At 42.6% G+C, this 26,868-nt stretch overlaps 1 protein-coding gene across 1 annotated transcript in view; it reads right to left on the bottom strand.

The window, feature by feature from the left end:
• Positions 1–26,868, bottom strand: part of LOC117478586 (IQ motif and SEC7 domain-containing protein 1-like) — a 137,003-nt gene that overhangs the window by 13,906 nt on the left and 96,229 nt on the right. The window contains exons 3-12 of the mRNA XM_034125592.1: positions 16,099–16,255; positions 14,767–14,934; positions 8,322–8,495; positions 6,253–6,348; positions 4,004–4,251; positions 3,750–3,861; positions 2,514–3,397; positions 1,640–1,798; positions 509–631; positions 251–417 (exon numbers count right to left, since the gene is read on the bottom strand). Coding sequence (XP_033981483.1) covers positions 251–417; positions 509–631; positions 1,640–1,798; positions 2,514–3,397; positions 3,750–3,861; positions 4,004–4,251; positions 6,253–6,348; positions 8,322–8,495; positions 14,767–14,934; positions 16,099–16,255 — 2,288 coding nt within the window. The remainder of the gene's footprint in view (positions 1–250; positions 418–508; positions 632–1,639; positions 1,799–2,513; positions 3,398–3,749; positions 3,862–4,003; positions 4,252–6,252; positions 6,349–8,321; positions 8,496–14,766; positions 14,935–16,098; positions 16,256–26,868) is intronic.

Genomic DNA, 26,868 nt, shown 5'->3' with positions numbered 1-26,868 from the left:
AGATTCAGCAAATTATAACATGCAGAAGAAACTAAATGATTAACAAAAAGCTCTCCAGTTGATGTGGCACACAAAAAAACACATCCAACCTGTGAGATAGATTTGAGGTTAAATTGTTTTATTTACCCAGGCGCCGATTACTTCGACTTTTTTTTACATTTTTACAGATACAACTACATTTTATACATTTTTTAAGTATTATTATCTAAGCCAGGCTGCACAGATTACAAGAGATGCTTCACTGACTGACCTCGCAGGTTTTTGACGAAGTCCTCCAGCTTCATCTTCCTCTCCGGCTTCACGTTGGGGCTGTACATGTCGGTGTTGAGGAGGATGATGGCGAAAGCGAGGATGAAGATGGTGTCCGGGTTCTGGAAATTCCGGATCAGCACCGGGTTGCAAACACAGTACCGCTGACTGTAGAGGGGGAAGAGAGGGAGAAGAACACATCAGAACTCATGTCACATTGAATCTAGAAGGGGATTAAAACTGGGATTCAGACTCGTACCTGAAGGCCTCCACCAGCCGCTCCACCCGCTGAGCTTCGCCCTGAACTTTAATCTGAGCCTGAAACTTCCTCAGAGCGTCGTCCAGATCCATCCCAGAGAAATCCATCTCATCCAGGACACAGCTACAGATAGACACAGAGAGGAGTGTCACCATCATGGAAGAAGCTACTTCAGAGTCACAATCATCTTTACTGTCCCACAGTGGAAACATGACATTGCTACAGCAAAGAGTACAGTACAGATAGAAGGCCAAATAAAACAAGACTTATTAAACAAAGGGACGAGCCCATGTGTAATAACGTATAAAATAATTTCACATCCAAGGTAAATAAAAAGTAGAGTAAAGCCCCTTTTTGAGACTAATGGCACCAGCCATCATGCAAGGTCATTTGAAGTGAACATACTTGTAACTTTCTTGAGTTTGTATCTTGATGGTTTATTGCACTTATTGTAAGTCACTGTGGATAAAAGCCTCAGCTAAATGAAAGGTGATAATACTAGGGTGTGTGTGGCGCAGTGGGTTAGTGCGTTCGTGATCGGATCAGGGGGATCAGGGGGTCACAGGTTCAAACCCCACTGCAGTCAGCATGTCGTTGTGTCCCTGAAGACACTTCACCCCAAATTGCTCCTGTGGGGATTGCCCACAGTATTGAGTATGTAAGTCGCTTTGGATAAAAGCGTCTAACAAGTGACATGTAATGTAATAATATAAAGTAGCAGCATTATCAAAGTAGCAAAGGAACAGTAAGTAATATGTTATAAAGCCTATTTTTCAAAGTGTTATTTCACAACCGTGATGTTAAAATAAAACAGAAATAAGGTCAAATGTGTGTCAAAGCGAATGTGTGAATGTCTTTAAAAGATTCAAAGAAAGCTGAACCGTGATATGCTCAATATCTACAGCACAGTTTTGTCAATGAACATCTTAAGTCCCAGGCTCTTCCAACAATGCATCATGCAATACACTTAAGAAAGAAGACATAACATGATAAATAATCTGAGGGGATTTTCTTGTTTATTTTTCCCTTGTGATGTGTCAGTGTGTGTCACTTTGAGCTGCAGGTGTTGTCTGAAAAGTGCTGTATAAATAAAGTGTTATTATTATTATAAACAGGTATGATGGTACTCACTCCAGGACGTCCTTGTTGAACTGCTGCCGGCTGCCCAAGAACTCTCCGATCATCTGCCGGCTCAGACCCTTCCTCTCCAGGATGAACCGGGCGATGCCGATCGGAGTGTCCGACACGAAGCCCCTCTCGATCAGGTACTGGGTCCCCTTCTCCGGCTTCCTGCACACCAGAACCAACACAGGTATTATTTCTTAGTTTTACATTTACGACATTCAATTTATTTGCTTGTTTTATCAATTTTTGGTCAGTTCTTAGGGCTTGTCAATTAAAGGTTTTGAGGTGTTTTATAAACTGGCTAATACACTTTTTTTAACAATTGTTTAGTTTTTGGACATATTGGTCATTTTTGATTTTTTTGATTACATATAAAGTAGTGCTGAAGAATAAAAATAAAAGGGTGTGAAATCTATGAGCTTCTTAATTCTGCTTACGGAATAATTCGAATCAGAATACTTTATTTATCCTTGGAGGTATTGGATTTAATAAATAAAATAAGATAAGGGAAATACAATGAACATATGTATATAAAACATAGAAACATTTGAGTATAAGTGTGCTCAATGTACTAAAATAAATAACAACAATAAACCTGTAAACACATGATAAAGATGGATAGGATCTTTACAGAAGGTTGTTGCTGAAAACAGCGCCAAAAAAGGAATATTTTTTTATTACACTTTTAACAATTAATGTAGAATATTGCATGAACGAATAATTGCATAGATTTTCTAGGATTACGTTCACGTTGCACAGTTTATTAGAGTAATCAAAGTGTTTGTTTATCATGCAAGACACAGGTGTATCATTCTTATATTATGATATATCGCTGCAAACACTTGTTAATAATCTGCAGAGACGTAGTCATGTGACGTACTTGTTGAACAGGTTGAGTCCGATGCGGTATTGTCTCCGCTGCACGACGTCGTTGTTGAAGGCGGGCGAGTCCCAGCTGTGCCGGCTCTCCCTCTGATAGGTCTGCTTCCCCGCAGCGCCTCCTCCCATTGGCTCCCGCAGGCTGTCGCGCGACGAGGAGCCGGAGCTGCAGTTGTTGACGGTGGTGTCGTCGTTGGAGTTGGTGGTGGTGGAGTTCACGCTCTCGTTGTCTCCATCAGAGCACAGCAGGTGGTGGTGGTGCAGTTGGGGGTGGTGGTGCTGCTGGGCCTCCATGGAAGAGGAGAGCGGAGAGGGCGTGAGCGGGGGAGGAAGAGGGGAGAGTGGGGGCACGGGGGAGGGCAGCGGGGAAGAGGGGGGTTCTGGGTAACCGTGGTGGTGCTGGTGGTGCAGGTGGTGGTAGTGCTGCTGGGCGAAGTGGTGCTGCTGGATGTAGGGGCCGGGCACGTGATGCATGTGCATGACGTGCGGCTGGCTGTACTGCGGGTGGTGGTGCAGGATGGTGGGCAGGTGGGGGATGGGTGAGGGGTGGGGGTGAGGGTGGGGGTGCAGAGGGTGGGGGAGCGGGTGGGGGAGCGGGTGGGGGGGGAGGGCGCGGGCTGAAGGCATCGGTAAGGGAGCGCTGGCCGGGCTGCGGGTCTGACCCTGCGCCGTGGGGACGGAGCGGCCGTTGGGCTTGTGTTTGATGGTTCCCTGAGGGGAGTCGGCCTCGCTGCTGCCTCCCCCTTCTCCCCCTTGCGGCTCCTCCTCCCCGCTCTCTCCTTCCCCGTCTCCTCCCATCCTCTCCCTCTCCCTCTCCCGGCGCCTCGGTCCACTCCCGACGGCTCCTGTTCGTACACCAGGCGCCCGATGGAGCCTCGCTCTGACCTGAAGTGTCAAACAATGGATCAAACTTTATTTATACATTTCATTATTTCACTTTTCATTCACAACAGGTCAATACCAATCCCCCTTTAACACACTTGATACCACAGAGTGTTAATAAACACAGAGCTCAATGAAACAACGTTTTATAAAATTCAATAAAAGGCCAAATTAAAAAGTTGGGTATAGAGTCTGATTGGCTGAGCTCACCTGTCACTCATGTCTACTGAGCTGTCACTGGGCGGTTCGATTGTGAGAACAGGTAGATGTCCTCCTCCTCCTCCTCCTCCCCCCCCCTCCTCCTCCTCCTCCTCCTCCCCCCCTCCCTCTATACTCCCCCCTACACTCAGTGCACGGGGTGCTGCCCCTCCTGCTGCCTCCCTCCGTCTCCCTGCTGTCCTCCCGCCCCCCCGCTCCTCCTCCTCCTCCTCCTCCTCCCTGCTCCCCCATTACTCGGTTGTCGGTGGCTGGAGGCGGGGCGAGACACAGCGGTGAGGAAGGCAGGCAGCCGTCCCTCCATGTAGAGCGTGACGTCGCTGAAGGAGGTGGCCGTGCTGTCCTCGTGCATGGCGGCCCCCCCCCCCTCCCTCCCCCTGCTCCTCCCCCCACCCGGCCCCCACACCACTCGTCGGGGACGAAGCGCTGGAGTTACGCCAGGCGCACTCTCTGTAATCGTCTTCCTCGTCTTCCTCCTCGTCCTCCTCCCCTTCCTCCTCCTCCTCCTCTTCTTCTTCTTCATCCACCTCCTCTTCGTCCTCCTCCTCGTCTTCCTCCCCCTCTCCTCCCGCCTCCTGGGAGTCTTCTCGTCCGGACTGGCAGGTGAGGGAGTCGTCCATGGAGTCGGCCAGAGACTTCACCTGCAGAACAAACAAAACCAAACATCAATTCATGCACTTATTATAGATTCTCACACACACACACACACACACACACACACACACACACACACACACACACACACACACACACACACACACACACACACACACACACACACACACACACACACACACCCACACACACACACACACACACACACACACACACACACACACACACACACACACACACCTTAAGCTACACCTTAGATACATAACTATCAAACACGACATACAATAGAAGGAAGGTTTGTATTACCCAAATCTAAATCAAATATGGGACAGAAAGCAGTCACACTGTACAGAGCCATGGTCAGCTGGAACTCTTTACCGGTCCACATCATTCAGGAAAATTCTCAAGTACATTTCAAAAGGTTGCTAAAAAATTATTTAAAGTGGACCTATCATGCTATATTTGAATAATATAGTGTAGGACCATACCTATATAAGGCATATTTACATTTAAAAAAAAAAAATACCAAACAGATCATGCATTTTAGCCATGCCTCATTTCGCTCAATTTGAAAAATGTTAGCTCTGTTTTTGTAAGGGCTGATTCTGTGAGAACAGCACCATCTAGAGGCCTGGCATATGTACTACAGCGTCTCCAGCGCTTTCGAACGGCAATGGCCGTGGCTGTCTCCTCCTGATTGGTGGAGTTGGCCCAATAGCCGTAGCGCCACCGTCCTGACGTCAGGACAGTGTTCAAATCTGGATCAGTTTTTATCAGATCCGTTGCAGCCCCTTTTTTAGAGATTTGGGTATGGAGGAAAATAGAGAGGGTTGTGTTTTCTGACACTTGGTGAGTTCCCTGGAACACCGGGGACACATATTCATGTATAAAAGACGTACAAAAGTGCATTTTGCATGATAGGTCCCCTTTAAGTATTATAAGTAAATTTGAACTGTGTCTGTGGCTATGTATGCATATATTATTATGTACACTTATTTGTATTTACTTTTGTTTGGCGATAATTGGATGACCATTTTAGTTTTCACTCAAATATGTAAATTGCATGAAATTATGAGCTGTTTTGTTTTGTTTTAATTTTGTTGTATGTATGTTTATGTATGTTTTGTGTGTGTGAGGACCCCAGGGAGAATAGCCAATGCTCATGCTAGTGCTAATGGGGATCCTAATAAAGACAAAGACAAAGATATGTCAATGAACATCTTAGGTCACAGGCTCCTCAAACAGAGCAACACAATAAAACAGACAAAATAGTTAAAATAGTGCAAGTAATACAAACAAAAAGTCTTACACTTGAGACATGTTTTATTTCTTATTTCCCCACTTCAGCAAGAACCCTACCAGTTTTCAAAAAAAGAGTTTGCCGACGTCATAGCTTTAACTGTTATACTTTCTTCCATAAATTCTGTTGATTTGCAGTGTAGGCATTTGCTGCCAATGCTGCAATAGCAATTCTTTTTACAGGCTTTGACCGTTGGAACATACACACTCATTTACATTAGTAGAACAGCCAATAGTAACACCCTCTCTCTATAATGACCTGTGATTGGCCAAAGTCTTCACAGGCTACATTTTTTAAAGCTTGAAATCAGAGCCAAAGGAGGTGAATAGCACTTTGTCGCAGTATGCTGAAAGGATATTAAAGAATGTTTCCCCAACGATGCCCAAAAAAACGCCTACCCCAGCTTTAAGTTAGTATAATGTGTATTTCTACAGCATTAGAGCGATGACACACTCACCGTTATGCTATGCAATTAGTTAACACCTGCATGGACGTTTAAAATTAAATAATCAAGCAAATTATTATATATAGGCTGAGACTGAGAAGCCTGTGAAACGCTGATGAAAGCTGCAGGAAACGCTAGTCAGCACACTTTGAGTCTTTTTTTGTCTTAGTTCAAGAATTTCCTGCTCAATTCTGCAGCAAAAGCTTTATTGAACACCGACTGAGTATATCAGCTGTAATATCCTAACATCTCCACATCATCGTGAGTCACAGGTGTGTTTACCTGTTTGGAGAAGGAGTCGTCGATGTCTCCTGCGTCGTCTGGCCCCCGCTGACCCGCTGACCCCTGACCCTGCGGCTGACGCTCATCAAACGAGTACTGGACCCAGCAGGAAAAAACAGACACACAGGCATATTTGAACGTTTTGTTGTGTGTTTATGTGTACTGCAGAGACAGTGTCAGGCACGTGCACACATAGACATCAAAGTGGGCTTGAGCCCCTGCCCTTTTTCTTCCTCCAGAGAAAGTGCCCTTTTTTTCCCCTTTTTTATTTTTTTTATAAATGAATATATATCTACTGCTGTTTGCACACAGTTTCCCTTTCCAACAATATATTGATTGAATACAAAATTAAAATATCAGGTCTGGAGATTAGACTGTGAAGTTCCGATGCTCTCCCTACCCTCCCTCCCTCCACGTCTCGCGCACAGCGGTGCGGACATCGGTGCGGACATCGGCAGTCCCTTCAGACAGACAGGTAGCAGCACCTCCCACTTTACAGTCCCTTCAGACAGACAGGTAGCAGCACCTCCCACCTTACAGTCACTTCAGACAGACAGGTAGCAGCACCTCCCACCTTACAGTCACTTCAGACAGACAGGTAGCAGCACCTCCCACTTTACAGTCCCTTCAGACAGACAGGTAGCAGCACCTCCCACCTTACTGTCCCATGTTATGCCGGATTTTCTTGGCTTGTTTGAAGGTGAGTGGTGATGAACAAATTACTAAGCTGCCAGTGCCTCGCGTTTACAGCTAATTAGCTAAAAGACCATAACAAATATAGTTAACTATGGTAGGGTACTAGCTAATGGATAAGTTAGCTCAAGGTTTAGCTAAGACAATTTATCATGGGCATAGCCTACAGGCTAATGTACTGTACTTAAGGGGAGACACTTAAAGTGAATACAGTAAAATGTGTATCTAATAACGTCATCACAATCGCCACATTGATATGCAAATTAGGCGTTAACTAGGCCTAATAAAATGCGCAAATTTGCATGCAGTTACCAAGGCATTGCAGGTGAAAAGGATAAAACAAAAAATCACCTCACAACGTTGCTTACGTCAAGTCAGTATTTTCCCCTGAAATGCTATGTTTAAATGCAGATTAGCTTTAAATCTAGCCTATAGATGAATTCAGACATGGTAGTATAACGAACACCATTTGTGTGTTTTTTGGAAGTTTTATTTCCATTAGAGTGAAAGAAAACATGGAAGCAAAATAGACCAAAATAAGTAAATAAAAAAACGATCTTTTTGCCTGTAATGTCCTTAAACAGTAACTTCATAATTTTGATTGTTGGCTGCTCATTTAATAACTATTCATTGTACTAGTTTGTTGTCTGCTCTTGTGCGTAGTGAATACTAAATACTAAAGAAGACCATTGTCTCTGTGTTAGCTGATTATTTTGTAGAATTCTGTTGAGTATTAAACAATTGCGTGAGTGTGAGGGTATTAAAATAAATTGGTCCGTAAGTCAGAGATGTGCAACTATATTTAACTTTTTGTTTTAAAACATTTTTTTATAAATGATTATGGGAAGTGCCCTTTTTCCTCACTTGAGCTCCCGCCCCCCAAAATGTCTGTGCACGTCCCTGGACAGTGTGTATATCCAGAAGTGAAAGAATTACTTTAATGTTTGACTTTGTAGATTTCGAGCACATTTTTGAGACTTCAGAAAAGACATGGTTGATTGGTGTTACAATACTGCACCTTATCATGTAATCAAATAATTTGTTTTTATATGCAAAAGTAACTAGGAGTGTTAAATGAATGTAGGGAAGTAAAAAGTACAATATTGGCAAGTACAAACACCTGAAATTTTAAGTAAAAAAAACAAACTAATTTGAAAAAAGAAATAAGGTTACAATTCATGGAAGGCTTTATCAATAAATGTAGAAAAAAAGTACAATATTGGCCTCTGAAATAGTGGAGTAGAAGTATTAGGTAGCATTACATGAAAATACTAAAGTACGTGTGTGTGTGTGTGTGTGTGTGTGTGTGTGTGTGTGTGTGTGTGTGTGTGTGTGTGTGTGTGTGTGTGTGTGTGTGTGTGTGTGTGTGTGTGTACCTGCATCCTCATGTTGGACAGGATGATGCGGCGGGTCATCCTGCTCTCCGAGGCCGAGCTGCGGAGCCTCTCAAAGTTTTTGTTCATGCGGTACTGCCTGAACGCCGTCTGGATCGTCCGCGCCGCCCGCCGCGACACGAACTGACCCCCGTACTTCCTCTCCAGCATCTCCACCTACACATTCAAGACAATTCAATTCATTCATTTTAGATTAAAGATATAGATACAATAATTTCAAACATCTTTGTTAGAAAAATATGACTCGTCAACGGCTTGAGCTTCAATCTCAGGATCCATGTATTTATTATCCTCTCAAGAATGGAAGTAGTCATCACATACAGAGCATTTGGTACTACTAGTTCCTGAGCAGTGTCCTTCACATGCTGATGTAGAAGAGAGGGAGTTACACAGTCACAAGATGGAGGAATACCAGTTATTGTAGGTAATCATTCATCCTGTCATGTACAATACTGAGTTTTTTCTCAAAGTGTTGTATTTTTTCAGATTTTTTCTCAAAATTACGTTTTTTTCTCAAAATTACGATTTTTTCTCAAAATCTCAAAATCCTGACTTTTTCTCAAAATTATGACTTTTTCTCAAATCTCAAAATGTTAATAATCACTGGTCCCCGGCTTGAGCTTCAATCTCAGGATCCATGTATTTATGATCCTCTCCAGAATGGAAGTAGTCATCACATACAGAGCATCAACTAGTTCCTGAACAGTGTCCTTCACATGCTGATATCCAAGAGAGGGAGTTGCACAGTCACAAGATGGAGGAATATAAAACAGTATTCAATGTTTAGTTCAGATTAGCTCCACGTCAGAAATGATCATGCTTGTCATATGTCTATCTCCATAGAGGCTGAATCATCATGTTAATCACATAGCTATCATATGCCTAAAACAGTCCTGATGCTCTTCTAGGTAATCATACATCCTGTCATGTACTCAGCTACAGTTGGGATACCTTTGTTATCATGTACTCTGATATTTGAAGAGTACATTCAGTATTTTCCAAACAATCTTATATTTAAAACAGTGTTGTTTATCACATCTTACAGTGTGACATTTAGTATTTTATTTCACCGTACATCATGTATAAGCGATAAGATAAGATAAGAGATACTTAATTGATCCCAAATTGGGAATGTTTTGTTATTTACATTCTATTTTTACTTACAGTGTGATATTTAGTATTTTATTTCCCTGTAGATCATTCAAATGTACATTCTATTTTTAGCTCATGTTATTCTATATGAATTGCTCAATAATGAACTCCTCCTGGATGCTTGCACATTGGTTTTGCAACATTCTCTTGCACTATTTTATTCCTACTCTGTTTCTTCTTGCACTATTTTTATTTAGTTTGACGTCTTCTATATATTTACGTTGCATTGTTGGAGGAGCCTGTGACTTCAGTTTGTTATTGCATATCTAAACTGTAGCTGTGCATATGAGAATAAAGCCCCTTTGAATCGTTGAGTGTCTGCAGCAAACACAAGAATCAACATAGAGCAAGAAGTGGAGAAACTGGGATGCACTGATGTGGGAATACATGTGATACAATTGAGTTGAAGCGCTTCAGTGATGCTAAATAGGACACGCATATCCTGACACGGCACTGGGAATCAACCCACGATGATGCCTGTGTGTGTGTGTGTGTGTGTGTGTGTGTGTGTGTGTGTGTGTGTGTGTGTGTGTGTGTGTGTGTGTGTGTGTGTGTGTGTGTGTGTGTGTGAGAGACAATAAGTGTGGGTGTTTTGACGTGCATTGTACTCTTTACGCTGTGTTCGAAAAGGCTGCATCCATCTCAGAATGTAACATAAACTATTACAGGAGCCTGTCATTGGATTGGTCCACTTCATAAAGGTCCCCTATTATACTGTTTTTCATCAATATATTATAGGTCTCAGATATATACAAAACATGTCTCTGAAGTGTTTGGCTCCAAACACCAAACAGATCATTGCAGCATCCCATAATCCACTCTGTTTCAGCCCTGTTTCCAAAGTGCTGATTCTCTGTCTGTTACTTTAGATGAAAATAAGGAGCCACTCCCCACGCCCCTCTGATACCCCTTTCACACCGGCGCTTTTCCAGCTCCTGCTGGGAGCTAGAGCCTGAAAAGCGCCGGTTTTTCCTGTTCACACCGCAGCGGCGGCGCGTCATAGCTCCGGAATGCGGTTCACTTCCAGCTCCAAAAAATTGTCGGTCCAGAGGCAAGAGCTTTGGAGCTATGACGCGGCGTCGCTTACGTCTCTTACGTCGAGGCGTGCAGGAAACCTTACTTTGACCATCCGTTCTCTGTTATTGATCATTGTGGAGATACATGGGCTATACAGGTTGTCATGTCCGACTATCAGAAGTAGAATCATAATGAAAAATACGCCGGTAAAATGTGCCTATAGAAAACGGCTTAGCAAGTAGTCAGTTTAGCTTCGGTTGCTATGCTAACATCACCCATGTTATACCAGAGAAACTTTCATAACAGCGTTGTGATGCCAAACAGCGTCAATTCAGACTGACACACATTCACTTAAGGGGAACTGGGGATATGTATCAGCTGCTTGTGTGACAGTCAGACAGTGAATACTTTAGAGCCGTGTGAGCTAACCCGGAGCTAACGGGAGAATAAACTCCCGTGGAAGAGCAGCCAGCACTGCAGCGGTCGGTAAATGCCGCTGAAACACATTAATAAACAATGAACCACGGCACTCTGGAGAAAAGTATAAGGTTGGAGAAGTCGTTATTTAATTTAATCTGGCTTCGTATGATTAAAAGCAACACGATCATCGACCCGACGCAGTCCCCGGCCCGTTGTTGTTGTGGGAGAAAATCAGCGACGTAAACTGTGACGTCATGACGCAGCAGCGGCAGCTCTGGGCAGTGTGAACAGAGCGGGAGCTGAAAAGGGAAACGGGAGCTGAACCAGAAAAGCTCTCGCGAGGAGCTAGAAAGTGAAAAGCGCCGGTGTGAAAGCCGCATGAGAGATATTTGGTTAAAAAGAACACAATAGCCGCGTTCACACCAAGTACTTTGTCGTACTCAGTGCCGGCACTCAGTGCCCCGGCACTTATTACCCCAGGGCACTTAGCAGGCGCGCCGGATTCATTTTAGAAGTGGGGGGGCCAAAAAAGTGCGTGTGTATTGCCCAATCCCAAACCACGCCCTACACCCTACCCCTACACACTCCCCCTCCGTGACGGAGTGAACTCCGTGGAGTGACACATGAGGCTCCCTCCTGTCAGATGGAGGGAGTAGATACAGCGGCAAGCTTTGGGACAAACTCCCCTCTCTCCGGCAGAAACAGGAAATGCCGTAACTGTATCAACGGTTTCAAATCAGCATCTCTTTGACAAAAAATGTAAATTAATAACTAAAATAAAACTCCAAACATCTCTAATTGTGTTACTTTTTTGTAAAGCTCTTTTAGTTTTAAACCTGATGTTTATAAGTTTCTTAGTTTTTGCAACAGTCTGTAAATATACACAACTTTATAATAAAATGCACACATTTACCTTTTTCTAGACTAAACACAGGTAGATCCTAAGTTAAAAAAATATGAGGTTATCATGAGGTTGTTAACATCGCAGTTTATCAGTGGATGTTTGCTGGAAGCACAATAACTGCATGTTTTGCATTGCTTTTAAATGTCAGTTAATATAGTGGTGAGAGACTCCCGATACATTAGATTTATAAGTTCATTAATTGTCTCATGATGCATATTTCCCGGTGAGCATGAAGCTCTTCAGAGTGGGGTTTTTCTCAGCTACGAGTTCTTTTGGAAATTGCTCTCCTTATCCGCATGCCCCCTGATTGCTAGGCCCTGTCGGGTTAGAAACTGCAGACAGCGCAGTTGCTCCATCATTCCATCTCTTCTTTTTTCCTGCTCAATACGCTGTTGTTTGACAAGCTGTATGTTGACTGGTGTTTGACTGAAGAAAGCGCACTATTTTTGAATACACTCTCTGTGGAAATGAGACTTTTCGTGGCTGTCCAGGAGGCTTGGGCACTTTTTCCAGTTATTAACTCCGATATTAACAAAGCTATCATCTCCACATTTTGAGAAAGTGACAAGCCGTTTGACAGCAGCAAATCTGCATATTTCACAGAAGGCCCGTTTAGTGGTTTTGCAAAGAATTAACCACTCTCTGTTTTTGTACCATTCTGCGTTGAAGTACCTTTCTCTTTGCCCAAATAATCTAGCGGTCAGTTAGCTGCAGCTTTACCCGTCTCAATGTCCCGACAACAAACCTCCATGCAGTCGGAACCAGCCTGTTTCGGTTCAACGACGGCGGTGGCGGCGGTTTTGACAGTCTCTGTGGCCGCAGAGCTGCTGCTTTTGGGTTCATCTGGCTTCGCTGTTTCTATGATTGATGAAGGTCCAGGCTCCGGAGACGTGGATGTCAGGGATGTGACCTTCCAGTTGTTAATTTAAGTTTAGATTGACTGTATTTAGTTTTCTTCTGCGCTGGTTCTTCTGACGTGTTTGCAAGTGTATATATTTGTTCTATCTAGGTTAACGGCTGACACACACAGAACAACGTAACAAATAAAGTAAACAACGTAACGAATAAACAAATCTAAGCTTTTTTATTGGTTGTAATTTACATGGATACATTTGAATGGTGTGACAATGTCCTATTTGATTGGGTTAAAATGTACATATTCTTCCTGTTATGTCTGCCTGCTTTATTTTTACCTAATGCAAACCTGCTCCATCGAAATCAGTCGCATTGACCCGAAGACACATTTTGAGTTGTATACACTGTTGGAAAGAGGAGATTCGTAGCTTTCTAATGATATCAGGATTGTTGTTGTACTCCAAATATTAAGCAAAATATGTCACATTATATAATGACTGTTACAGAGTCATCATTTTGAGAAAAAGGCCTTTAAAGTTTCCTCTTCTCTGGATCGATCTGATTGATTATTAGCGGAGTAAATGATCAAAATAGTACGAAGGGAAGATAGGGGAAGCCCGCGAGTGTGTGTGTGTATATACGTGTGTGTTTGTGTATTTTTGCGTTTGTGTGTATTGTGTTTGTTTCCCGGGGAAAACACTCACGAGAAACACCGGCTGTTGTTATGCCTGCTGTGACGTTAAGTTACTCCGTTCTCCGCTTGTAATTATGCCGTTACAAGCTTCAAAGTTGTATTTATCATCTGAATTTGCCGAAACAAGTTTAATATTCTGAAAGCCAAGACTTTGTTTATTTGAAATCAGATAAAAACAAACTGTAACGGACCCTGCCGTGTTATCTATGATTACTATACGCCTTACATTCATAATTTCAGCAGAGGGAGGGGAAGCGGCGCTGAGGAAGAGCAGAGTGGCGAGTGAGAGCTTTACAAGCTTAAAAAATGCCTGTAGCTAATGAGATTGAATATAACAATCAAACATAACAAAATATACACAGCTATATCAGATCGCGTTTTAGATGCGACTTTAGAGTAGAGGCAAATTATTGAAACGGGATTTGTACAGTGTTCCACGGCATCCGCCGCTGCGAAAATGTGGGGCAGGGCTGAAAAGTGGGGGGACCAATGGCCCCCTGGCCCCCCCGCTTCCGGCGCCCTTGGCACTTAGTACAGATCGCGTTCACACCGGAATAAATTCCCTGAGGGAAGATTACACAAATGAGCCGCTGACGTCACTTCGTCTTCTTCTGCTTTGGGTTTACTGGCAGGCCGCAAACAACTTCACAGCGTATACTGCCACCCGAAGTCCCCGGCCGGAAGTCCCCGGAGTTGGGGACTGGCTTCAGTAGAAGCTGCTGGGACTCCCAGCAGCTTCTACTGAAGCCTTCCGAGTAAATCGCCAGAACGCCGACACCTCCTCATCTCCACCGCTCCCACGTTTTATTTTGTGTTGCCATAAGTTAGTCTCTCTGCGTTTGTGCGCTGGGCGAATGCTAATGCTAATAATGCTAATGCGAGGATAATAAAATGGCGGCTCTACAAAACATTGTACGAGTTGTACGGGGCGTGGTTTGCAATTCGCCTAGCCAATCAGAACTGGGGCACTTTTTTCCCCCAGGAAAGTACCATCTCTCAGCAGGCACTAAAAATGGGGGTAAAAGTTCCCGAGATGAAGTACTCTTTTTGGTGTGAACGCGACATAAGGGGTACTAACGGAACTAAACGTGAAAAGTACGGTGAAAAGTACTCCGGTGTGAACGCGCCTACTGGTGCTCTAGGAGGAGATTCAGGTGATTAGGTGGGGGGGGGGTTACCTTGGTTGGTGATTGGCTAATGGTTACACAAGCCAAAAAAATCGTTATGACATCATAAAGTGGCCAAAATCTGATCAGCTCATTTTCAGACAGGTTCTTATATAAATGGATCAGGACAAAAAGAGAGAGAATCTTTTTTCCTGAAACGTTCAGAGTCTCTTTCCACAGAGGGGACACATGTTGATGTAGAAGAGACATGTACAGTACCTGCTTGTCCTGGAGGTCTGTAGAGAGCTCATAGCTGTCGGATAGAGCCTTGCAGCGTTTGCTCTCCTCCTCCTCTTGCTTGCGGAGCGCCAGGCTGGCCGGCTGGTGTCGGCTGTGCTGAGCCCAGGCAAGGCTCGCCGGGCTGGGGGGAGAGACGGGAGAGCTTCCCTGGGGGAGGAAGGGGGGGAGAGAGGGAGACAGGTTGTTAATATTTATTCCAGAATGATGTAGTTAAATAGGTATCAAGTAAAAACAGCAAAAACCCAAGTTAACGGGAAAGTTCAGCCCCAAAAGAAACATTTAAAATACATGTGTTTTCCACTTCACTGTAGTGCAGTTTTATCAATCCTACATTGTAATGCTTTTTCACCAATATGCTTAAACTAGACGAGCGGTGGTGCTAAGAGCGCCAACAAATACACTTGAGATACACAACATCAATGTCTCTTTCCGTATATCAACTGTTACCCAAGATAATCCACAGATTCATGTAGGAACTATTGTCTTTGCATCCATCATAGTGTAGAAGAAAGTCATGGACTAGAAAATATTTCCTACAATCTGAAACAACAAGGTGTGTTTGAGTTTTTGTTTGTTAGATTATCAGAAGTTTTCTTTTAATGCTCTGAGCAGCAAAAGCAAAGCACTATCTAATACCAATATAGTCAAGAGGCAAAGCAGACATTTGTAAGACAAATATCTCCAACACTCGGGAACTCACACCAAAACAATCTGATAGCACTTCAGGTAAGAAGAAAGATATATGTGTTTGATTTTGGGTTTAACTGTCCCATTAGGCTCCATAAAACCTCGGCCTACTACATGTTCTTAATTACTTTCAACATCTGTAATGAGCTGCTGACCTCCATTACAACCTCTAACACAAAGTTAGGCCCACTGCCAAGCTAACAGTTAACATGCAGCCCTGTAAACAAGCCACTAGATGTTAAACTTTAACATGTTACTTATTTGAATTCACCATAATTTAACAAAGTAATTATATGCTTGCCACTAAGGAATAACACCAGTAGTGAGTTTGCTTAGTTCGTAGGGTCTGTGGGTTGTGTATGTTACTGTTTAATAAATCCACTATGTCTTATCTAGAGCTTCATCACAAAAACATCTTAAAATTCGTGGAAATAATGTTTCTTGGAATGATGGGCCTTGATAATTAAACAAAACGATACCAGTGTGATACAAAAGATCAAATTCCCTGAAGCAGAAATGGGATTTAAGTTCTACTCTGCCATTGTGATACTTCCTGTGAGAATGTCAATCAATCAGATCAATCAGATTGACTGTTTATCATGTGTGTGTTTTGAGGGTCAATACCTGTGTGTGGCAGGCTCCCAGGGGCCCGCCGGTGGAGCCGTAGGGGTCACAAGGGCTGGAGAGAGGACTGTTACTGTATCGATGGAAGGGAGGCGGGTGGCCGAAGGACGAATCAGAAAAAGTGAGCGCCTCCGGACACTGAGAGTCGCCCTCCACACTGAGAGGGGGGAGAAAGAGGGGGAGAGAGGGTTAATCATCTGCTAATCAATCCATAAATGTTTTAATCATTACAGTATAGAGTATTTGTAATAATAATAATAATGTATTTACTGTATTGAATTTCATATTAAATACATTCTATCATCCCAGAGAAAACCAGACAAACCTCTGACAAACAACACATTCTGAAATAACTAAAGTTGACCCCACCAGAATATAAAGAACCAGAAACACCAAAGTAACTTTATCGTAAATGACCAAAGTAAACAAGACCAAGCAAGACTCAAACTAACCAGATTAAAATGAATTAAATTTGAGTTGAATCAGGAAAGGCTCTCTGATAAAACTGTATTTAGATTTGGACTTAAAGGTGGGTTTTCACACTTGTGGTACGGATCAAACTGAACATTCAGAAAGGCCGGACCAAACAAGGTAATTATGAAGGATTTTGAGAACCTGATCAAACCGGAGCAACCAAAATAAACAGAACCATAAATAAAGTTTAGCTGACCATACAAGACAAGCTGGATCAAACCGGATCAAACCGGAACAAACCAGAACAAACCAGAATAAAACAAACCACAACAAATACAAATAGCTCCAAAGCAGACATATTTGGACCTTACAAGACAAGCTGGACCAAACCAAAGTAAAAAAAGACCAAACCGGATTAAACTGGACTAAAGTACAGAAATCCGGACGAACTACTCCGCTGATCAGGTGACAGCATGTTGTCAAAAAGAGACACTTTATTATCAGAGACTCCGCCTTCAAACACAGATACAGGAAACAACGATATATGATCAATCAATTAAGAGATAAAACAAGGAGACAAGAGAGGAGAAGAGAGGAGGATGGGCATCATGAGTGTGTGTGTGTGTGTGTGCGTGTGTGTGTGTGTGTGTGTGTGCGTGTGTGTGTGTATGATCATCAAAGGTGCTCTTCAGTGTTAATCTAAGACACCCGTGGAGCTGGCACAGAAGCTAACGTGGGCACTGCCAAGCTCACACACACATGCGCGCACACACACACACACACACACACACACACACACACACACACACACACACACACACACACACACACACACACACACACACACACACACACACACACACACACACACACACACACACACACACACTATGAGTCACATGACAGTGACTCATGGCTAACAGCAGTGTGTCTGTATGTGTGTGAGTGGGTGTGTTGTGATTGTGAGAGACCCAGCATGAGCGTGTGGGAGACACTGGATGTGTGTGTGTGTGTGTGTGTGTGTGTGTGTGTGTGTGTGTGTGTGTGTGTGTGTGTGTGTGTGTGTGTGTGTGTGTGTGTGTGTGTGTGTGTGTGTGTGTGTGTGTGTGTGTGTGTGTGTGTGTGTGTGTGTGTGTGTGTCAGAGATGAAGAAGAACTACTGACATAATTCTGGGATAATGTTGCGCTTACTTCCCCAAACTTGGAAGCATTAGATTCACACACACAGATGCACACACACACACACACACACACACACACACACACACACACACACACACACAGCACACACAACACACACACACACACACACACACACACACACCACACACACACACACACACACACACACACACACACACACACACACACACACACACACACACACACACACACACACACACATCCCAATGAGGCTCTGCAGTAAAACTGAGAGGAAGGTACTCTAGATAATTGCCAACTGTCTCTCTCCTCCTCATCCTCACACCATCCTTCTTCCTCCTCCGTCCCTCCATCATTTTGTCTCTCCTCCACATCTCCTCCTTCTTCTCCTCCCTTTCTCTTTCTCTCTCATCTTATTGCTCATTTGTTTTATCAACTGCTCTTTTTCTCATCATCTCACTTTCTCTCCTCACAGCTGTTCTTTCCTCCTCTCTTCCTCCTTTCCTTCCATGTCCTCTTTTATCAACCCCTCTCCTCTTCCTCTCCCTTGTTTCCTCTCCTTCTCAATCCCTTCTTTCCCTTCCTTTTGGCATACATTCCTCTCTGCCTCTCTTAACTCATCTCTCGTTACTATTTTATTCCTCTCCTCGTTTCCTACCCTTCTCTCCTCACATTTGTTCTCCTCTCTTCTAACCCTTTACCCTTTTCCTCTCTCCTCTCCTCTCCTCTCCTCTCCTCTCCTCTCCTCTCCTCTCCTCTCCTCTCCTCTCCTCTCCTCTCCTCTCCTTTCCTCTCCTCTGCTCTGATCTCCTCTCTCCTCTGCTCTGATCTCCTCTGCTCTCCTCTCCTCTCCTCTCCTCTCCTCTCCTCTGCTCTGCTCTCCTCTGCTCTGCTCTCCTCTCCTCTGCTCTTATCTCCTCTCTCCTCTGCTCTTATCTCATCTCCTATGCTCTTATCTCCTCTCTCCTCTGCTCTGCTCTCCTCTCCTCTCCTCTGCTCTGATCTCCTCTCTCCTCTGCTCTGATCTCCTCTCTCCTCTGCTCTGATCTCCTCTCTCCTCTGCTCTGATCTCCTCTCTCCTCTGCTCTTATCTCCTCTCCTCTCTCCTCTGCTCTCCTCTCCTCTCCTCTGCTCTGATCTCCTCTCTCCTCTGCTCTGATCTCCTCTCTCCTCTGCTCTTATCTCCTCTCCTCTCCTCTCCTCTCCAGCTGCAGAGTTGATCCGAGGTGAGGAGCGTTTGATTTGTATCCCGGCTGCTCACTGGCAGCTTCCTCTGGCCGCCTGCAGCACTCTGAGGTCAGGCAGGAAACTTCAGGTGACCCCATCAGAACATCATCATCCTCTGCCAGACTCGACTTTTAGTAAAGCATGCATCGCTAGAAAGTACTACCTGAATATCACCTGACATTCACAATATACAGAATCAGTTTCTCACCGCGGGTCAGGTGACAAGCTTTAATTGCAATGTATAATAAAGGCAGTGCCATAGTCACATTGTTTTATATTAGCCAGCAGCTGCAGCTTCACACACATCGTCCTCTCTCTGAAACCTAACGATGTCTCTGTACTCAGGAATCAGAGATCTACTGTTTTTGTGCATGCCTTCTGCAACAAGGCTCACCTTTATGAAACACAACTTCCAGTCATTTGGATTTCATTCAAACTCACATTCTGGCTTTAAGGGTGCAAGTTATAACAATGTTCTTTATTGAATATCGATATAAAACGGTCGATTTTTCGATAATACAACGTAGAGAGACTGTGTAACATAATACAAATAATGGTATAAAATAACAAGAATTCTATCCGCCTCACTGAAAGCAGCATTTTAGGACATTATTATTGTTAAACATTTAAACAATTGAACAACTTATTAGAGCCGTAACTCCCTACCTCGGTTCTGCAAAACAATCTCCGTACAATCACCAAAACACACACAAACTTGACGTTCCTTCACATGTTTGCATTTATTTCCGAATCTCCTTCCTCTCTTAGTTGTAAATCAAATGTTATGTTAAACACACAATCTGTCCCTGTTTGCCATTCTGCATTCATAGCCAGGGGCGGTAACTAACAACACACTGGTGGGAGCGCGCACACACACACACACACACACACACACACACACACACACACACACACACACACACACACACACACACACACACACACACACACACACACACACACACACACACCCACACACACACACACACACACACAGACACACAGACACACACACACACACACACACACATTAGGAATCTAAAAGTGTCAGAGCAACGATGCTGTTCCTGCAGTTCAACACACACACTGATGCAATCCCATGTATACCCACACCCACACACCCACACACCCACACACACACACACACACACACACACACACACACACACACACACACGTCTTTTTGACTCCATGTCTGCATGAACGTCCAATATCAAGGTTTTCTGCAAGTGCGTTGAAGTGCATATGATTTTTTATATTCTTATAATATTTTATTTTTTTTATCTTTTTCTTAATTTTATAATGTTTTTTTTAATAGTTTTTTTACGAGTTGTATACTTAAACTGAACTTTCCTCCATTTGTTTACACAGGAATCATTATGCACCAAAGCTAATTCTCTCTCTGTGGCAATACTGTAAATCTGATTCTGATAAATACATACAAAACACAGAAGCATAGTTTTCTAAATGTGATGGTGTGTGTTGCTCTGAGAGACGGTGTGACCCCGACAGGCAGTGACTCCTCTCTGGATGAAAACTACCGCCATGACAGACAGGAAGTGAGGTCATGGCAGGAAGTGAAGTCACAGCGATGTGACGGAGCAGCGACTCCCCGAGACGAGATGCTCACAGTCGGACACCGAAACACGAAGCAGGAGGAAGAGGAGGAGGAAGATGATTCACTGACCCCACTGTCTCACAGACTCTCTGCTTTCATACTGACGGACCAACAAATAACCCTCCTCCAGGGGGCCGTCACATATAATAGCAAATCCAAATGAAAACATCCAAAAAAAACAACATTTGGAGAGGATTTATTTATTTAGAGATCAAAGTTTACTCATGAACTGTCACACTGTTGAGTCAGACTCTGGTTGGTCTCCCCCCCCCCCCTCAGTGTATATAGTTTTGGCAGACTTGAACACACAGTCATCGAGCTTCAGTCCAAAAATAATCCTTTTAAAGGAAGGGGTTTCCTTATTGTAATCAAGCAAATATATGAGATATAAAACATTCACACTGTTAAGAACAAGAAAACAAGACCTTTAGGGGCACGTAGAGTAGAGAGGGGCTCGGGCAGATAAGACAAGATAAGATATGAACCTGAGACAGAGCATAATATGTCGTGTTTAATTGGAAATTGCAATATGGACTAGTGTTATCTCCAATCACATGAAGCACAATATTAGTTAAAGGCCAAATATGTGTCTAAATACCATTTTGAATGAAGTTTTGTTGAGCTGCAGAGATATCCCGGCATACAAATCGTATTCTAGACTCAAAGATCCTCTTAAAAAACAAAAAATCACACCAGGATCAAAGTATGAATCCCTTGCAATATCAGTCAAAGGTATCACGATGCAGCCTGAATACGTTTAATCTGTCTGTCGGATGGGTAGAAAAACGTTCTGAAATGGGTAATAAAAGGGTAGTAAAATACTATTTGAAGTGGATTTCTGAGGGCAGATTGTCTGAGGGATTGGAACCAGCAGCCGCCCGTAGGCTCACAGCGCTCTGCATTATTAACACGGACTCTGGTGAATGTGTGTTAGTGAGGCACGGCTCACCCTCGTGTGAATGGTGTGTGTTTCTGTATTGATGTGTAACTGTGTGTTTCCTGTGGCTGGTGGTCCAAACAGGCACCAAATGGCACCAAACCCTGAGGCATGGAGCTTCTACAACTACATGTGTGTCATCCCCATCTCGTCTTATTCTCCCTACAGATGGTCCAGTATTTCTTCCCCGTTATATTATCCTCTATCTCTCATTGTGTTGTTTGCATTTTTTCAGTGTCTCAATTGGTTTTCTGCGTCTGTTATCTCAAACTACATGCTGAAAACATTGATGTTTAATGATCCCAAAAAGTGTCTTCAATGGTTAATAAATTATTCTAACAGTTAACACTCGTGTGTAAATGATATACCTGTACATTTAGTCAACCTTTTGGGGTTTTCCCTTTCTTCCAACACATTACTCGTGATGGGGTCTCTAATGGCGCATTTCCACTGGAGGGCCTTGCACGGCTTAGTACGGTATAGTTAGGCCTTGGTAGGCCAGGCTCACTTTATGCTGCGTTTCCATTACAGTTTAGTAGCTGGGGCAGTAACTATAGTAACGCAGTGTAGGCAGAGCCGTGACGTCATCTTCAATGCGAACCACAGAAAAACAACATCAGCCGTTAGCTGTTAGCACTCAAGCTCACAGCTCCTAATATCTGTTTTTATCATGTTTTCTTGCCTATTAGCGTTTTCTTTATTTTTTAACAAATTGTACGGTGTCCTTGGGTGTCATGATTATTATTATTATTATATCTGTTCAGAAACTAGACAAAAGTTAAAGAAGTACAAACCACAGACTGCCTGTGTCATGGTGAGTACAGTCGCTGCTTTATTTATGTCTGTATAGGCCGTTGTTGTGAGTGTGGACGGTCGGAGCATATACTGCGTTAGCTTAGCCAATCTCCATTTAGAAAACACGCATTTTAAAAGGTTTTTCGCCTGCCGTCTGTCTGCAGACTTGTCAAAACATTAATTCATGGTTTTTACTAACCGGTATCAGTATGTTGTTACTTCGGCATCATTTTGAAACGTGTATTACAATTAAATCACGGTCAAATATGTTCATTTTGTTGTAGTTGTAGCCCCCTTGCCAGCGATTCTCTCACTAGTTTAGCATACTCAGCCCGGTTGTTGGCCCAGAAAGAACCTGGATTTTGGAGGGCCAGAAAAACTGTGAAACGCAACAAAAAACGGGCTGGGATTGGCACGGCACGCTTAAACCGCGCTACGCGCTGCAGTGGAAGTGCGCCATAAGTGGTCTCTAAGTTCTCTGCTTGATTTACAAAACAGAAAAGTATAATGTGAATATCTCCTATATTTACTTTTGTGATATAATGAAATCATCATGTAACCCTTGCACTTCTATTGGCTAGCGCTCCAACATATTGTATGTGATAGGCTAAGGGGGCGGGACATCTCTAAGTGGTTGACCAATCACAACAGAGCCGGCCAGCTAACCAATCAGAGCAGACTGGGCTCTGGTTTCAGACAGAGGGTGAAAAGAGGTGCTGCAGCACAGGCAGTATGAGGAAAATAAAGAGCTTTCTGAACATTAAAGCATGGAGACATGTCCCAGTAGAGACACTACATACTGATATACACCTGAACATCAGCAGGAGAGGACTCTTTAAAGTAGAGACACTACATACTGATATACACCTGAACATCAGCAGGAGAGGACTCTTTAAAATAGAGACACTACATACTGATATACACCTGAACATCAGCAGGAGAGGACTCTTTAAAGTAGAGACACTACATACTGATATACACCTGAACATCAGCAGGAGAGGACTCTTTAAAGTAGAGACACTACATACTGATATACACCTGAACATCAGCAGGAGAGGACTCTTTAAAGTAGAGACACTACATACTGATATACACCTGAACATCAGCAGGAGAGGACTCTTTAAAGTAGAGACACTACATACTGATATACACCAGAACATCAGCAGGAGAGGACTCTTTAAAGTAGAGACACTACATACTGATATACACCTGAACATCAGCAGGAGAGGACTCTTTAAAGTAGAGACACTACATACTGATATACACCTGAACATCAGCAGGAGAGGACTCTTTAAAGTAGAGACACTACATACTGATATACACCAGAACATCAGCAGGAGAGGACTCTTTAAAGTAGAGACACTACATACTGATATACACCTGAACATCAGCAGGAGAGGACTCTTTAAAATAGAGACACTACATACTGATATACACCTGAACATCAGCAGGAGAGGACTCTTTAAAGTAGAGACACTACATACTGATATACACCTGAACATCAGCAGGAGAGGACTCTTTAAAGTAGAGACACTACATACTGATATGAACCTGAACATCAGCAGGAGAGGACTCTTTAAAGTAGAGACACTACATACTGATATGAACCTGAACATCAGCAGAATATGTCCTTTTTAAGAGAGGAATAAATGTTAGAAACGTCTGTGAGAGCAACAGAGGAGGGGTCTCTCTCTCAGGACGGACAGAATGCAGCAGATTTTACAGAATAAACAAGATGATAAAATTACTTCATAGACAATCCATATGACAAATATGATTATGTGAACATATATGAAATAGAGGGAAACATGAGGATGTGAAAAAGCTTTCAACACCTTGAATGGAGTCTGCAGTAAGTGAGTTAGAGTCAGACGTCCAATGTTCCCTCTCTGCTGAGGCTGATGGATCTCTACAGATCAGATAAAGGGGATGGAGTTAACCAAACATGTTCTCCGCTCCGCCGCTGATCTAATTTAAGGTGTGGTTTTATCCTCTGGTGCTTTCACAGTCTGCTCTCTCTATCTGGGAATTGGCAGAGCACCAGAGGCTCAGTGCACAGTTTTAAAAGTAAAAGATGTGATTGGTTCTGACTGATTTTGGCCTGAAATACACACACAGTCCTTCTGCTGCCCGTCCTCGCTCTGTTTCCACCTGGTTGCTATACCACCAGAGAGGAGTTCTGCTTCAAGCCTAAAATCTCTACCCCCCCCTCTGTGTATCTCTGTTCCCTCTTCAGCTGTGATCAAGCTACGCCTGCTAATGGAAACTTACATTGCAATTCATTTTGGCAAAGTTAGAATCAGAATACTTTATATATCCTGAGGAGAATTGGGTTTTAAGATGGTTGCTCTAAGAATACAAATGATAAATAAACATCAGAAGGTTAGGAAGGAATGTGCAATAAAATATTTAAAAGAACAAAGATATTTATTAAAATGTCCTTTAAAAACTGAAATCAAATCAATTCAAATATATATAGAAATATGTATGTGAACATAAGAAGTTACATTAAAAATGTCCAATAAAAGATAACATTTCATAAATTAAAATAGAACAAATCAATGTCAAATAAATATAAAATACAATTATTTTTATAAACAGAAGAAGTTAAAGTCAGTATGTTTAATAAAAAGGTACAATGAAATACATTAAGATGAAACGTATTTATGAATCATAAGGAGTTTAAATGTCCAATAAATATAGAATACAAATAATTGTATAAACATACGAAGCATTACCACAATATGTTAATATAACAATATATACAGTGGGGTTCTAGTATAATAAGATGTTAATGGTGAATTGGATATACTGTATTTTGCAATATCAAAAATAAAGCCTCAATTTAGTATGCTACTATTTTCAAAATGAAATCCATCAAACTGCTGAATTTTAGAGCAAAATTCAAAAGGATGGATAAAATATGTTCTGCTTTTGTTACCAATTGTATCATAAGATATTGTTTGTATAGACATGAATGGTGACACAACAAAAAGTCACACGCACTATGAGAGGAGGATTGTTTTAAATTCCAATATCAGAGCCGATCATGTTCAATACATGTTTAGCTCCTGTTCCCTGAGTCAGAGTTTCTACGGTTAGAATAAACTTTAAATAACCGAGTGTGAGTCGCCTCATCATCGCTGATGAATCTGGGCAGCGTCTCAGCGGGGAATCACGGAGCATAACGCTCACGTCTGAAAACTAATTTGGCCGTGATAAAACAAGCCGAGACAAAGAGTCTGATTGGACTCATCTCCGATCGGCTCATATCCCCGTCTTCAGAGTGGCGCAGGTAATTAGATAAGATTATATTAGATTAGATTGGTGGGATGACATATGGCACAGATGTGATTGGATGAACAGGGTGAGGGAGAATAAATCAGCCTGCATAAATATCAAAATAAATAATAACAGATGGGTGTTATTTGACTTGCATTACAAGTACACCTGACCATATGTCAAACCATCTCCTGAAGACGGACACTGTTATCACCCATGATGCTTAGTGCTTAAGGTGACAGCTAAACAAGTTGCTAAGAGGCAAAATAAAGCTTTTTACTGAGACATGTTTAAAACAATCCATGCGGAAGTCCATATGTTTGTCAAAGAAAAGATTAGAGCAATAACTTGGAGCCTCGATGAGCATCTTTGCTTGAAAAACAGCCGTACGTCTCAACAGGTAGACGAAATAACCTCGAAACTCCACCGAGGGACAACTGTGGGATGTGACAAAATACAATGTGGGCAGTCTAAACAAATAAAGATATGGTAAATAAGAATAATTAACAAGCTTCTACAGCGCTCACAAGTCAAAGCTGACAAATATTTCCCTGTTTTATCCCTTTTTTAAGAGGACATATATCAGGCTCATTGTCACTGTTTACTTACATGGAATCTTGAATGTAGGACTTTTACTTTTACACTGTGGTATTACTCCTTTTTTCCACCACTGGTGCATTTATACTTCAAAGTATTGAAATATAACATGATACCTTTTACATCCCCTCACCTTTGAAGTTTCTGTATTTCTCATTCCGCCTACGCTTTCCCCCGGTGCTTTTTAATCCTCACATCACGCTTTCTACAGAGGACAGTAAATCTCAGAGTTAAAGTACCCGCTGCTCTCCGGCAGCATACAGGAGGAATCAAAGTGAAACAGCTCAGCGAACACAGCAGAACGACTCAGAGCAACTGTGTTTTTAAAGAAAGTGGTTGTATGAAAGGAACGGAAAGCCTTTCAGCATGCTGTTCCTTTTTCAGGCTTAGAGTTTAAGATTTATTCCTAAAAACACCTCAGTGAAATGAAAACAGGAGAGGAGGCCTGAGAGAGACTTTATTGCACTATCATCATTTCTGCCTCAATTTAAAATAACAGGAAACTATAGACCGCTCACTCTAACCCTATAGTACTAATTCAATATGATAAAAAACATAATTTATTAAGATTATTGATGGATTTTAGCGACAAAATATATATATCTTTGCACTTACATTAAATGAACAGAGCAGTTGTTTCACTTTCATAATGATTAACATTGCTGCTGATTTAAAAATATGGCTGCAGGTCATTAGAAAAAGGTAGACATCGCAATATATGTTTAAATACACCTTACAT

This window comes from Trematomus bernacchii, unplaced genomic scaffold, assembly GCF_902827165.1.
Source record: "Trematomus bernacchii unplaced genomic scaffold, fTreBer1.1, whole genome shotgun sequence".
NCBI classification, from domain to species: domain Eukaryota; kingdom Metazoa; phylum Chordata; class Actinopteri; order Perciformes; family Nototheniidae; genus Trematomus; species Trematomus bernacchii.
The sequence above is the reverse complement of the archived record's forward strand: the minus strand, read 5'-3'. Positions and strand labels throughout refer to the sequence as shown.